The 16,598-nt window shown below is 42.9% G+C and overlaps 1 protein-coding gene across 1 annotated transcript in view; it reads left to right on the plus strand.

Moving 5' to 3' along the window:
• The window catches only part of LOC132996975 (dystrophin-like), a 138,417-nt gene that overhangs the window by 45,074 nt on the left and 76,745 nt on the right, over positions 1–16,598 (plus strand). Inside the window, exon 4 of the mRNA XM_061067346.1 lies at positions 15,558–15,650. Within this exon, the coding sequence (XP_060923329.1) occupies positions 15,558–15,650 (93 nt within the window). The remainder of the gene's footprint in view (positions 1–15,557; positions 15,651–16,598) is intronic.

The following is a 16,598-nucleotide window of genomic DNA, read 5'->3' on the forward strand; positions in this document are numbered from 1 at the left end:
CCTCTTCACCCACCTCCCCTCTCTCCACCAGCTCCCCCAGCTCCTTCTCCGTCTCCCCCTGCTCCGTCACTTTCTTCTTCGTCTCATCTCCCAGTAATGACCCCGATCTGATTGGATCTGGTCACAGATTCTTTCCGTGGCTAATGGCCGTGACCGTTGCTAGGCAGTCGGGTGCCCAAACAGCGGCTGTTGCACCGGGCCACGCCGCCGGCGGAGAGATGGATGGCTTGTTTGCCCTGGTGGGGCTTCTTTGCTTACACATTCACTGAGCTCCATTAGGACGGTGACAGGCGTGTTGAGACTGGCCTCAGATGATGGATCAGACAGTTAGAATGAATGTTTCCATCGATCACACGCATCCCAGTGTATTAGCTTTACATCTTAAGAGGACGAGGACAGGTTCTTTGTAATCTCCAGGCAGACGTGTGACGTATAGATGACATTAAGCGTCAGACTCGGTTTAATTATCAGTTCATTTGAGTGTGATCTTGGCTTTTTTGGCTGGAATACAGTTCTGCTAGGGAAGGGCTGCCATGGTAACAGCTGAACCGTAAACACAACTTTGCAGCGTATTATTTTGGGGGAATTTAATAACGTTTTTCTTGAGTGTAAAATTCCACTGGATGAGTTATAATTACAAAGATTTATAGCCGTATGATTATAAATCAAGTGTATCGCAGCAGCAGCAGCAGCAGCCTGTGCAGGCTGGGAGATAAAGAAGCATCACCCTTTGTGTGATGTCAAATTCATTTGCAGGGCAGAGGAGGATAACATTATGTGTTATATTAGCTGTGGGAGAAATTACAGCTAATATATACGGAGATTAATAGTTTAATTTTCAACCTCAACTGCCCTTCTGCTTAATAATCACCAGATAAAGTGGTAGAAAATAAATGTGGCTGGAAAACAGATTACTTGATTGGTGATTTTTCATCTTAATAGGGGACCTATCATGTTTTTCCTTATTTGCTGTCATATATACAAAGTTAAAGAGTTGGACGTCCATGTTAATTCTTTCCAGATTTCTTCATCTGATAATCTGCTCCACATCTCGTTCTTTTAAAACAGTCAACTGGAGTTGTAATCTAAGTTGAATGTATTAAAACAGAACTGGGGATTTCCTGTATGTGAAATATATTTGGCAAATAAAAGAATTCTGATTCTGATTCTGATAACCATCTAGTTTGGCCACAACAGTTTATAATGCTGGTTTGTGCAGTTTTTACTGTGAAAGTTTTCAGAATAAAACACAGGCTTAGAAACATTATAGAACAGGACAGGACATTGGAAGCTGATGCTTGCTGGAAAAAAGTGTGTTACACTTCCCTGTAGCTGCAGACTTATTTTAACCAACAGGTGAACAGACTTGGGGACAGAGCAGAGAAAAATCTAGGCCAGACTTTGAGAGTTCCTCTTCTTTATTTCAAAGCGCACTGTGTGAGAGACAGGGCCTGGGCTGTGTGGCTCCTCTCTGGGGACCTCATTTCCTCAGTCCCTGCTGGAGCTCAACATGAAAGCTTTAAACACATTGTGACGGTGGCTCAAATAGTAGCTTCCCACCTACAGCAGCTGAACTCATGTCTACTAATGGTGCAGCTGAGAGACCACCACCAGTGTCCATGGAGGAGGTCTGAGACTCACACTTGATTTTCTTTTAAAAACTCTCTGAGGCTCTTGATTCTGTCCAGGTTGAGATACATAATATCCAGAGACAACTCGCTATGGCTTCAGCATGATTCTAATCTGGCTATTGATTTGCCATAATACAATATTACAAGGGACTTTTTTGCTTTCTATCTCGTCTTTTTCTCATCTGAAGTTTGGCTGTTTGATATCTTGATGAGCCAAAGTCTTAAACTGATTTTACTGTTGCACTTTCAGCGAGTCGTCCTCTGCGTGAGCATCTGCTGAGCGCCTCAGATGTAAATGGGAGGCAATGATTTAAGTTGGAAATGTATTTATGGCTTCGTAATCATTTCCTGGGGCAAAGTGTTCTTTTTGTCCTTTTGAAAGCAAAAGTCATTACGAAGAACAACAATGACTCCGGCGCCTCTGAAGGGTTTAATCATTTGATCTGTTTTTCCTCCAGCAACATGTGATGGGGAAGATTTTATTTGTGGTTTTAAATATCCGCTTTTTCCTTCATCAGAGGCAGTGTATGGTAACAGTCAGCAATATTGTTTATATATGTATATATATATATATATATATATATACAAACACAAACCAAAGAATGCCTCCAGAAACTGTGTTTAAGTACAATTCTGAGGTACAAACTAGTTTTTCTTATGCTTCCTAATATTCTTAACGACGTTTATTTGACAGCGATAATTGCTAGAAAAATATGTTTGACCCAGTGTTATCAAGTATGGATTTTTCTTAAGTGGTGCATGAATATATAATCCACACATACAAACATACAACATGGTATTTCAAAATTATATAATGTTGAACACAGTTGGAAAAACCTGTTCATCTGAAATCCACCAATTAGCCCCTATGTGTCACGGGCGCTGTCCAGGGTGCTGAACGTGGAGCTGTCCAGGGACTCAGCAGGTAACGACAGGTTCTTATCCTGTTTACCTCAGTACAACCACACATCCTGGCCTGCATCTTTCCACTGAGTAACCACCAGGGGCCATATCCACTAAATGTCTCATCTCATTACCTGGAGTTCTCTTAAATAGTGCTGCTAAGAGCTGCTTTTGAGAACCGGGCGGCTGCAAGCAACTGACAGAACTCGTCGACTGTCACTTAACTGGACTTTGCATTTGATAAATGGAGTGACTCACTATGTTTGTGCTTGACTAGTGTGTGTCAGTAAATATGGAATAATAATTGGGCACAGAAATACAAAATACACATTTATATCAGATAGTAAATCTTCAATTAGTAAGAGAGAGTATTGAGGCCATTTTGAAGAAAAGAAAAAATAATTATGTTGTATTTTTATGAGAATAAAGTCATAATTTAATATCATGACTTTATTCTCGTAAAATTGGAATTTTAATCTTTAAAATTACGGCTTTTTTGTCCCTTGTAAAGTGACAACTTTACTGTCGTAATATTACAACTATAACTTATTTAAGTGGCCCTAACATTCCATTAGAAAATACATTCATTTTAATAACCAGCATTTAATCTGGCCTGTCAGAGTTCCACTTCTCCCATAGCTGCTGTCAAAAGATCCAGTATAAAGTGTATTGAGCTTATAAGGTTCCTGGAGTATTATTTTACATGTGGCTAAAGGTTTAGTTTGAACGAGGCTGTGCTGTGATATAAAACTAAACAGACGTATACGATTATCTGCATCTCACAACAATCTGCAGCTCCACATTGCTCCTCGTACTTTCCACTGAAAGTGCTGCTGCCTGTCAGAACTGTTGAGGTCGTCTTGTTTGAATAAACTTTATTGGAACGACCAGCGGATTCCTTGCTCAGGCTTAAAGTTGCCGGTTTTGGCAGAAAAGAAACGCTGACTGAAAGATTTAGTGTAAGTTAACACAATGTGTCGTGACTACTGAAGCTGATTAAAAAAGTCCTGTAGTGTTACTGAGTTCCAGCCTGTAAGTCCCTCCCTGCCTCATGGGGTTTGTTAACGCTTGTTGTTCCTCTCTGTTTTTTTCCTCTTACTATCACACACATTATGTAATCTTCCCAGTGAGCTGATAAGGGAGTCGTATACTGTTGTTGAAGCCACTTACTCAGTGCTGAAGTCGCTCCAATACTTTTGAAGTGATTGCTCTGTGATATCAACATGAAAGACAGGCGGGGCTGAGATATGGTGCTCTACATGAGCTCAGCTCATTTTCTCTGAGTACATCTCAGAGAAAGCAGATTTAGAGAGAATAACTATCTTTTGATCAGGACAAGGATTGATTATAATGTATGAGTTGAGATGCTGCAGGCCGGTATTTACAAGCCACTTTGTAGTGTAACCTGTTAACCTCCAGATTTTGTCAAAACAAATGATGGCTCTTACTTAGGAGCCAGAAGAAAATGGAGCTGTGGGATAGTATAGTCACAGAAGATATGAACATACATTGTTTTCCTGGAGGTTTTCTCTGTGCTCTGCATTTTCAGTCAGAACAGACAGAATGTTCTGGTCGCATGTCTTCCTCTGATGAAGTGACTATGCTAACTGAAGTCTTGCAGCCGTTAAAACATCCATCCATCTCCTCCTCCATTAGCCACATCCTGATATACTTGTATCAGCTCGTCCTACAGGGTCAGCTGGGGTCGGCTCATTGGGCACGAAGGCTGGTTCACCCTGAGCAGGTCTCCAGTCCATCACAGGGCTGAGAGACATGGAGACAAACAACCATTAACACTCACTGTCATTCCCATGGGCTGTGTAGAGTCGCCTGAAGGAAATCCACACAGGCACGAGGACATCACGCAAGCTCCACACACAAAGTTTGGCATTGTGACTGACTTCTGTCACACAGATCCTCGTCTGTCCCTGCCTCAGGTGTCGAGAACCTGTTTGAGACAGATCCTCCATCTTCTTTTCTGTCTTTCACTCTGTGTCCTGCAGGTTTTTGTCCTTGGTCTCTTTGTCAGCTCTCTGTCTTTAAATCCCTTTCTATTCTTTCTGTTTTTATTTATCCCCTAAGCTGTGTGTGTACGTGTGTGTGTGTGTGTTTTTTCTCTTGTTTGTATGATTTCCCTCCTTCTCTTCACCACCAACCCCTTGACCTCCTCTCTTTCTGTTCTTCCTGTCCCCTCTGCAAACCAAGATTAGGCTGTAAATGTTGGAGTTGTGGTTGTATGCAAGTGTTATGAGTATATCTGTGTGTGCCAATGCTAATGCTGTGTGTGTGTGTGTCTGTGAGAGAGAGACAGAGGTTTCAGAAGCAAAACAATACTTTAAATGGACTATTGATCGTGGCTCCCTCTCCTTCAGTCTCTGCTCCTCCTGCATCTTTGCAAGTACATGCTCAGGTGAAGGGAGAGAGCTTACACGTACTAATGCAAGTACGTGTAAGCGTGTAAATGGAGCTTAAAAATACTGATTGAATAACTTTAAAGTATTTTTTCAGGATACAGGACGGCCAGGAACAGTCCATCACATACACACCCATGTGAAAATACAATCATTAAACACTGCACTGCACACAGCATTAACGCAGAAAGATGCAAATCAAGACAGAGCATCATGGGAAAACTGTGACACACACAAACACACACACACACACACAAACACAAACTCACATATGTGGATGGATTACCTGCTTTAGATGAGGTTGTTTGCTACATGATTCATTCACGCTTCACTGCTCAGTTTGCCATTATCTCACATCGTATCCGTGTGTGTGTGCTTGAGACTGCATGCTTTTGTGTTTGTGTACGTACCTTCATGTGTGTGTGTGTTTGTGTGTGTCTGTGTGTGAGATAGTGTGTGTGTGTGTCCAGCCACTCACTACAGTGCACTGCTCAACATGGGACCTTTTAATTAAAGGAGAAGTTTCATTATCAGCTCCATTAGTCAGTGCCTGGCCGGTGTCAACACTCTTAAACACACACACACACACACACACACACACACACACACACACACACACACTGACAGCGTTCTGTTAGTTCGGCTGGTATAATATTTAACCTGATGTTCCTTTTCAGGATGAGAGTGTAATTTATTATCGTAGTAATGGGAACTGACCCCATTTCCAGTCAAATGAGGGAGGCGGGCGAGAGGCGTTATTACAGTCATCACGTCGTCATTTGCATTGTAATGGATTTCACAGGTCACACTAATATTGTTCTGCTACAAATAAAAGAAACACACGTACAGTGGAAGATAATGTATCTGTCGTGGGGCCGTTTATGAAACACTATTGATTCCTGAGAGGGTTCCTCCCTGAATATCATCATTCAGCATCTCAGTGAATCTTCTCCTTGTATATTACAGATGCTTTTTTGAGAAGAATCAACCAAAGGAAGTTAGCATTTCAGTCAGGAAGGTTGGATGTTTTTGTTTGGTCATGTGACGGTGGCGGCTGAGAGGAGAATAAGTGGCGAGCTGATTGATATGATGAGGATACAATTAGCCGTGAGCAAGATTCGTGAAGCCCCTCTTATCGTGCTGAGCACCACTGGCTTTCCTGTGTGTGTGTGTGTGTGTGTGTGTGTGTGTGTGTGTGTGTGTTTGAGAGAGACAAGCTTGTATTCATATATACAAAGAGGCACAACAACATGTTTAAATTGTCAACCAGTCCGTCAGAGAGATGGAATCTGATTTGTAGTGGTAGAGGTGTGTGTGTGTATGTGTTCCTGCAGTTTATGTTCCTTGACATGGCCCATACACACACACACACACATACACACACACACACACACACACACACACACACACACACAAACAGACACACACACTCACACACACACAGCACGTACAGCTCCTTCTCCTGACTCTTCTTTCTCTGTGTTTTCTTTCTCCGGTAGATGAAAGAGAGGACGTTCAGAAAAAGACTTTCACAAAATGGGTAAACTCACAGTTGGCTAAGGTAAGACAGCTCCCCCGTCTCTTCACTATCGATCCCATTCCCCATCTGTTCCCTGCATAGACACTGCAGGTGCATTGAACTCACGACCATACACTGTGATCACTCACAAGAGAGATGGAAAAGCTCTTTCTCACACTTGGAAAATCACTTTATGGCAAGGACGCCCGACTCTGATGCATCTACAGCCGAGATACAGCCGGACTCCTTCAGGTCAAACCTCCATGTGCTCCTGCCACTCACCTAAACAATCACATGCAAATCCAGTCTCATTTCAATCTGGCTCTCTGAAAAGAAGAGGCATGGTCCAGGGATGTACATTCCATATTATTAAGGCAGACTTTCCATCCATCCATAGCATAAGCTTTTGTCAAGTTGTTGACGTTCAGTCTGCTTTATCTGATATTATAGCAACTTGAATATCCATGAAGCAAATAACACAACGTCTGTAATGAGAATTCATTCCACCTCCTTTTGAGACTGAAAGAAACTGAGAGAGGTGAAGAAGGTGGTTGCAAGTTCTATGGCACCTTTCTGTGAACTTAGAGCAACTCAAAACAACCTCCTCAAAATCCTGTTCATTCCCACTGAGCATCTGTTCTTATGGTGAATGATCTCCAGTGAGAAGAGCTAAACTGAGTAATTGGCATCAACTTAATCCACTGGAATTAGACCCTGAAGTGGAAGGGTAATGCTGCAGTGTTTCTTAGGAGAAAATGAAAAGAAGGAAACAAATGGTTGTGTTTTTGTTCCATCTTCCTCCATCACCTTTAACACAGGCCTGTGTCCTGTTATTTCCTCCCAGACAATTTTTGAGGCATTTCCTTTTACATCTGAGATTCAGGCCCAGACACACAAACACGCAAAGGTTGTTCCCGCCACGTCCGATCTCTCAGGAGAGTCTGGTGGGTGAAGCTCGGATTAAGAAAAACCCAAAGGCCGCACAGGTTTCTGTGTTTGTTCTGATTCTACACACTGTAGTTGAATTGTTTAAAGAAAAAAAGGGATATTTTTTTTTACCTGAAATGCACTTTGGTGCGTGTCTTTTGTCTTTGCTGCCTAATTGTCTTGTGGTGCACTTTGTTGTCCTGTAACTCAGTTAGTCGCTCTCCCAACGGGACTGAATCACTCACTTTAAATTGAACTCTAATTACATTTCAGTGTTTATTTGTGCTGTGTGTGTTTGGTGCGTGCCGACACATCCCTTCTATTCCTATTTTCAAAGTTGATTGGGAGGGTGCTAGAGGTGTGCCGTTGCCGTGGTGATGGAGACTTAAGTGAATGTGCGTGCCAGCGTACGTGCGCTTGTTTCTTCACATTTGTGTGTGTCTGCGTGAATGGCCACAGCTACAGGGACACAGGCTAGAGATCGTCTTCTCGTCTCCTCCTCTTCTTTACTTTCTCTCATCTCTTCTTCCGTTTCCTGTTCTCTCTTCCCTTCCCTTCCTCTTCCCTCCCTTGCTCTATTCTGTTCCTCAGTCAACGTGTCGCTTCTCCCCTCCCCACCTCTCTTCTCTTTCCACCCTCCCTCCTGTCTGTTCCTCTCTTCTCTCATCATCTGTCCATCCCGTCCATCTGATCCCCTCTAACCATCACAAAGAGAGGGAAGGAGAAAAAGAGGGTGAGATATAGGCAGGCTAGGAAGAGAGAGAGAGAGACCAAATCTCCTAGTCATCCATCCAAACTCACCAAAGCATAATGAGTACCCCACCCTAGATAGATGAGTCTGTCACACACACACACACACACACACACACACACACACACACACACACACACACACACACACACACACACACACACAGGCCTCAGGAAACTAAAACGTGGTGAGACAGCAGATGGGAGAAAGTACGATTATAGGAGGGGGGGAAAATGAAAAGCGAGAGTGGCCAGGAGAAATGGATCTGAAGAAAGAAGGAAGGGAAGAAGAAAAGGAAAATGAGTGAGGGGAAAAGGAAAGTTCAGACGGGGACAGGAGGGCAGAGCAAACAAGTTACGGCAGAAGACGGAGGGTTCGTCGGCGACAGGCGCGTGTGAGAAATATGGGAAACGAGAGTGGAAGAGACGGCTGGCGGCGAAGTGGCGTCGTGTCTGAGTGTGATTTGCTACTCAGCAAACCATAAAAAGAGGCTCTTCAGGAATATACGCTGATCTGCCACCGAGTCAGGAAACTGAGCTTAGTTTTATTTACCAACCACAACTTGTACTTTATTCAAGTGTCAGCTGCTGATACCAGCACACGCTACAACATGTCATGTGCAATTTACATACCTTTATACCAAAACCTGCACCCAGTGTTTCCTCCATTTCATTCAAACACCTCCTATATAAAAGACATGAATTGGAACTGGATGCTGTTCAGCTAATGTGTCACAGCCCGACAAATATGGTCCCTGGATCCTGATATGGGCAACAAGACTCATGTGACCAAGTTAAAATAAGACGTCTAACAAACTAATTTACTGTAATTTACCCCAAAGAAAGCCGAATGACAAATTGTCCGATTTAAGTGCAATAAAATATCACAATATTAGCTCCAACCCTCAAACTCGTCCATGTGTCCCGGGTAGATCATCTGCTCTGGTGATTCATGTCAACATTCCAGTACACACTAATACAGGCCACTAGCATTGCCTTGTTGCAACTTCAAATCTAAATGCTAATTCAAGTTGTGCTGCGTGGAGGTAGGTCAGGCAGGTTCATGCACTCAGGACATTCACACATGGGTTGATGCCAATACTCGACAGATGTGATGTTTTCAATGAAAGTAAAAAGGAACTTCCCCCAGCAGATGTTGCTGTACCTCAGTGAAATGCATTCAAATTAATGGCCGAAGTTATCTTATGACGAGAAGCATCACATCCCTCCGAGTGTGTGGAGAAGAGTCACCTTTAGGAAACACTAGTGATCAGAGCAGGGTTGTCCAGGCTGGTTGTACGTGCAGCAAGTCAGGGACATTTCATTCCGAGCTTTTGCTTCCTAAGGATTTCCTCTCCCTTCTTCTCTTCTTCAAGCATGAATTTGTAAATAAATGCAGTCCACACATAATGTACCCTTCAGCAATCATTCATCACAGCTTCTCCAAGGACAATATATATGATAATCTGGTGTTTGTTTCAGAAACAGGATTGTTTCTCTCCTTGGAAGCGGTTCCTTCTTTTTGATGACACACAAACACATTCACCCGTTTTATTTGCACCAACATGAACCTTCTATTGTCTGAGCTGGATTGAAAATGAAGAGAATAAAACCACCTCAACAAGTCCAGATACACTTCTCAGATTGGACAATGTGTTTTTTGACTCCCAGTGGCCACGGGCAATTTGTTTTGGGGGTTTTCCATTCATCCCATTCTTTTGAACAAGGGACACTAAGGTGGGGAAACAGCTGTTGCCAAAAGACAGAGGAGTGAACACAACCTGCAAGCACCTGTTTTGGAAGAATTTAGAGTCATGCAGATTAAAGCTAAACTACAGTTTAGCTTTGTTTAGCTTGCTGATAAATTAAGGAGTATTCCCATTCCATCCTTCTTCTTGTGGCTGGCACTGTGAAATGTGTCTGTGTGTGTGTCTGTGTGTGTGTGTGTGTGTGTGCGTGTGTGTGTGCAAGTGTGTGTGTGTGACCTGAAGGTTTCAACTCTCCTCATCACACTATCGGTCTGTGATTGGCTTCCAGACTAGTTGTGATGTCATAAATCCCTCTGACATGTTTTGGTGAACTTCGCCTTCAGCAGATGAATTTCAAATACCAACTCTGCACACACATCAGTCTGCACAGGCGCATTTATTAGTACATGCAAACATATATGTGGAGGAGAGCAGAGGTTTCAAAGTATCACATTTATTTGAGTAGAATTTCCTCTAATTTAATCCATTGATTACTAGCTGTTATAACTGTCCTCTAATTAATTGGCTGATGGACAGTGAACCTGACACGCGGACCTTGTAACCCAGGTCACACTCTCTGGTTCTTGAAAGTAAAACTGCTGAGTGCATCATTTAGTAATTCTTCACCATGAATTAGTCAACTGTCAGTCAGTCAACCGATGTCTGATTTCAGTGGGAAAAAAACATAGCAGCGACTCAAAGCAGTTATTCATCTGCCACCGGCTTCTGCCAGGAAAAGCAAGACATTGCAATTATTTATGTCACTTTGACTGTGAAATCCAGACACTTGGAGAATGAAGATAAGTGGTCGCTGGGTGGAAGTAAGGAAATGCAATTTGTACGGAGCGCTCCTTTTCAGTCAGCTGTTCGCCCACTCGCAGAGATGTAAAGTGTCTTTAACCGTCTCCCGTCCTCGTATCAGTCGGACAAGTTACCACCCATCACGTCTCCTCTCTTCCTGTGTGATTTACAGTTCGAGTCACCCCGCAGGACCGGTTAGAAAATTCAATTACACGAGCTGACATGTCGAAAGCGCCGGCTCCTGATGTGTTTCCAGAGCTGTTGGTGGGATTCTGTCTGACACGGGGGACGCAGAGCAAACGGTTCATACGCTGCGTGTTCTGCAGATGAAAAATAGTATGTGAAATGAGCAGCATCAGAATTTTTGAACAGTAACACTAACAGAGGATCACTCAAGAAAATAATCCACAGATAAAACAGATGTGAAATCATTGCTGGTAAATAAACCAATAAAACCTGTCATGTTTATACCGTACGAGCAGAAGTTAAGGTAACAAATCCAAAACATTTCAGACGTCTCCCAAGTCAAACACACTAATGTATTTCTAATTGAACCATGAATTTGGATGTGATGCACGCAGCAGCTCGTGGCTGCGGAGCTGAGTGAGGCTGCAGCTGAGTGTGGGTGAGGATTGTCAAGACACGACTAAAAGATGCTATACTTACCCAGGCTGTAATCTGCAGGAGCACTGATAGTCAAGTTCAGTGTGTGTCCCCCCCCCCCCCGACAGAAGCATGAGGCAGACACGCTTAGTTACACTTAGACTTGATGTCTTTCTTATAGATTTATTATTCTCAGATTTACAGCCTACTCCTGTCTTAACTCTAATCTCTGGCTACAGTGTGTTTCTAATTTAAAGATAACCCCTCCTTAGTTTGGGAGAAAACAGAATGAGTCATCCAGAGAAGTCTGGTTTAGAAAACACTGAAACACACACACACACACGTACACACGTACGCACACAAGCACGGACACACACACACATGTGAGGAATGAGTCAGCTGTGTTTGGCATTCTGGTCACATGCTGGTAGAGGTCATTGTACTCACTGCCATCCCGGTTTTTCTGAAGATGAAACTTGTGTGTGTATAATAATAATAATTTCTACCCCTATGTTGTAGGGTTGACATTCATATAATGTGCATATTTGTCACGGATGTGTGTATGTGTGCTGGTGTGTCTCTGGCATATGTGTGTGTTAATGGTGTGTTTGTGTGCGTGTGTGTGTGTGTGTGTGCGTGTGTGTGTGTGTGTGCAAATCCCAGTTTTGGTTGGACGAGGATGAAAGGAAAAGGAATCTTGAAATCAGGACTGAGTGTGCCTGTGATTTCACACTCACCGTATTAGTCGGCAGATGCAGGGAACCCGCTGCCCCTCATTACCCCAAACACTATTGTGTCTGTGTTGTGGTTCATCACACAAGGGTTTTCTTTTTTCCTCCTCTCCCCCAGAAAGCAGGAAGTAGATGTTTTACACACCGAAAGCATGTTAATTAAAAGGGACACAGACATTATCAGTATGAGCTGGTGTGATGACTTGGGACCAGTCGGCGGATGAGTTCACATGGGGTGTGATGTGTAAACTAATTGTAAATCTAACACCCAGGCTCCACCGGTATGAGGGGATATCCTCTTTAAACCAAAATGACCAAATATTCATCCCCTTTGAGAACTTGTAAATTCAGTTTTCTGTAAGTTATCTTTTTTTCACTCTCATCCTCAGTCAAACTGTGCAGTCACAGTAAGTTTAAGTGATTATTGAGAACATCGTGACGAGCTTTCTAATAGTGAGGATAAATCGAATTAGCGAAATAATTTAACACCAATCAATAATTGACCACGTATCCTTCCACCTTTATGGCCTCGGAGAAGGGGGCGGGGCCTGCAGAGTGAGAATGTAGACTGTGACTCATTGTGTGAAAAGCCATTTATCAGAATGAAGGCTTCTAGTTTGACACAAATATCCAACATCTCTTTTGCAGTTTTCACCAGGCTCTGGTATTTCAGAAATAAATAACACACGTCTCACTGTTAAGCAGTGACATCACCTTTGTGGTAGTAGTTACGGTTTAATATTATCATCGGGCTTCTAGGTCGTGCATGCACCACAAACACATTCCTTCATTATTTCATAAAATAATCACATTTTACCTGATGTGTAAAACTGAGCACTTCAGAACTAATGGAGCAGAGTTGTTGGTTCTGCTCGCACCAGTGTGCACAAACAATTAAAAGCAAAACGAGTCATTTGGAGGTAGTGGGGAGATGAGGCATGCATTTAAAAATGTACTGTTTCATTTCTCAAAAGCAGCGCAAGCACACTTTTTTATTTCCCCTCCACAAATAGTTTGGAGGGGCCATCAAAGACGTAGAGGTTCAAACAAACCCTCTCCTGTGTGTTTATCCTGTTTGTTAAATTAGATTCTGAGACACTGACTCATTAAGTTTAAACTATCTACTTCTATTTATGTTCAACAAGAATAGTGTAAGTCATTTCCTGTGCTAAGGCGGTTCATTCTTCAACTTGTATTACTACAGCAGAGCCTCCAGAGCCCTTCAAGTGTCAAATACGATTCGGTGACCACAGCCGGAGAGACGATACGAGGAGAAACACTGTGTGAGGTCAAACAGCCGAACATCAGAAGTCCCAAACAGACGTCCTCAGGCTGCGTCTCGCAAATCAGCATCTTGTTTCAGACAGATGCGGCTGAAAAGCAATGCTTAAAGGAATATTCTTTTTTCATTCCAACCCTCCACCGAGAGGCCAAAGGTCAAATCCAACATCCCCTGCAGCTCGCTCTTTAGATTTGAGGGCAGCACGTGTGCGATCAACAGCAACGACCACAGCAAGCAGAATAGATTTGCTGTAAAACGGAAAAAAACAAAACACAAAACACAGCTGCTCTGGATGGAGTCTCTGACTGGAATACACATTTGTCACCTTGCGTCAGTGTGTGTACACTTGTGATGATTCTTAAATGATAAGTATAGACCAGGTTCGAATGTTCAAGGAGGTCGTCTGGGAGCTGTAATCATAGGAACATCAATTTAGAGCATACTGGAAATATGAAGGAGGCTTTTAAATGGACAAGAGAGAGATTTCTAATGGGTTTGAGTGGGCAGGGACAAGAAGGAGAAAGTGTGTGTTGCCTCTTTTCCAGCATATTAATATTCAATTCATTTGCCTTTTGGTGCCTTGTTTTCTTTTCTTTTCTTTTATGTGTGTTTTCAAGTGTCATTTCTTCATTTGTCATCTACACCCACACTCTGTTCGTAACCTATTCCTAACATCACATCTACTCCCTCACACACACACACACAAACACACACACACACAAACACACACACACACACACACAGACAAACACGTACTGGTGTGGAGGGGAGGATGACTCTGTGAGGGCCGAGGGAAGAGAAGGATGGGATGAGAGCGAGATAGACAAGGGGAGGAGAATGAGAACCCGAGAGAACGAGAATGAAATGTGAGGGAATGGGTGTGTGTGTGTGTGTGGGGGGGGGGGGACAGTGAATGTAAAATATAAACCCAGAGCGAGGGAGCTTAAAATGACAAATCAAGGGACAATGTTAGGAGGAGGTTGTTTCAGGAGATTGATAAGTGAATTTCTTTATTACACAGAAGTATTGTGTTTATTTTTTTCCTCTTTTCTTTTCTTTTTCGGGGTCATTCCTACTTTTTTCTGTCTCACTGCCGACACTAATGCATTTGAGATGCAGGAGCTGGGACCTGGACGTGGCAGCCATCATTGTAATAATGCATGATGGATGCAGGAGAGGAGATTTCTGTCACAGTAAGCAGGACAGTCACCGCAAAGGGAAGATTCACGATGTCATTTCTACACGACGCCGCCGGCAAAATATAAAGAAGTGCAGACGGCCTGTCTTTACTTTGCTGTTACTTATTGTCTGTGTCCTTGCTCCTCTCCCGTCTTCACCGATTCCTTCCACACGTTCTCATAATTACTTAGTTCACTGGGTTTTTTGCAGTTTTCTAATCGACTGTTGCTGCAAAATTAGTCTGGTTCGGCCGATCTTCAGTACGTTATGACACCTCTAATCAACCGGGTACACGTGAAGGTCATTAGCAGTTAAATTGAAAATAATGATCGAGCTCAGAGGGAATTAGAGGGAAAATTAAAGTTCTGCACAGACGGATAATTACTGAGAAGAGCCTTCATCCTCCAGTAGGATTCCAGAATAAATGGATAAACAGGTAAATCAATGAAATGGTTAAAATGTCCGATAAGGTTCACAATGTGTCATTAACATGTTACAGGCAGTGGTTCTTAAACTGAACTGTGCTTTGTAAACCACACACATAAATATATTATATATATTTAGAAAACCTTTGCTTTTTGATTCCTTATATTATTAATAGCACTATATATAAAGTTCAGCTCAGGAACTGTTATATATTCTGCTCCCTCTCCCACAGCAGCCAGCAGCAGTTTTGCAAAACGCCGTCTTTTTGTGAATTTCAATCATTTTCCTTGAAACCCTACGTGTCCTCATATCTGACGACTGATCTTTCGGCTGTTTTGGAATTCTCCTTTACTTTCACTGCTGTGGAGGAGCTCACACGTCCCAGTATTTAACCTGCAGCATCTTCCAATATGAGGCAAGTCCTTGCTTGTAATCCTGGACGTGTCCGCAGTGATAACGAACAAGCCTCTTGGGTGTGAAGTGCTATCTTCACATTGATCTCATGTTGTTTTGGCCATTGAACAGACGCACACTGGCCCATTTGACTTTTCCATGGATGAAGTATTTACAATCACTGTCGGTGCAGTCGATCTATTCTCCTAGATTCGGTAAATTGCTGATAATGGTATGTTTGTGTGTGTTTCAGACAGGGAAACCACCCGTGGCGGATCTGTTCTCAGACCTGTGTGATGGACGACGCCTGCTGGAGCTGCTGGAGGGGCTGTCAGGACATCAGCTGGTATTAATACACACACACACACACATATCTAAACACAAACAGACCAGATACCAGACTTGTGCCAGATTTCTGAAGCAGTATATTGCCCTCAGTCATCAGAAGAGGATAGCGTGAAGAAGGAGATCCATCTATTTTTAATCCTTTTGGAAAACATCCTCTCCAAATAGATAGAATGCCACGCGGCCGTGCCATGTCACATGACAAGTGCCGCCAAGGTTTCAAACTTAAGCCAAACACACACCCGCACATCCCACGGTGTCAATCAAACTTTTACTCCTACCTTGTTTTTATATTGTCCTCCAGCTCTCTTCACTTCCTGCACCTCGTCTGCTTGTTGCAATCTTTCCTTCTTTCACTTTGTCTTTCTCTGTCTTTCTCTTCATCTTTTCCCCACCTCCATTCCTTCTTTTCCCTCATCTCTCCCTTCTTCTATCTCAAACACACACACACACACACACATACACACACACACTCACACTCACACACACTACTTTGATTGTAATGTGGCTGTTTGTAGCGGTAATGGCCGCCCCTGAGCAAGGTCTGTTAATGGAACAACAATCTCCTCTGTCTCTCTCTCTCTCTCTCTCTCTGTGTGTGTGTGTGTGTGTGTGTGTGTGTGTGTGTGTGTGTGTGTGTGTGTGTGTGTGTGTGTGTGTGTGTGTGTGTGTGTGTGTGTGTGTTAAGGTGAGGCTGGAGAGAGGATTCACACGTGTTCACTCACTCAACAATGTCAACCGGGCTTTGCAGATCTTGCAGAAGAACAATGTGAGTATGCACACACACAGACACACACAGACACACACACACACACAGTTTCCCCTTCATCCTGATGTGAGCCTGCATGAAAGTACAAAGAAATATGCTAAAGTTAAAGTCAGCAAACAGGGAGATATATATATATATATATATATATATATATATATATATATATATATATATATATAT

Source organism: Limanda limanda, chromosome 23 (genome assembly GCF_963576545.1).
Source record: "Limanda limanda chromosome 23, fLimLim1.1, whole genome shotgun sequence".
Lineage (NCBI taxonomy): Eukaryota > Metazoa > Chordata > Actinopteri > Pleuronectiformes > Pleuronectidae > Limanda > Limanda limanda.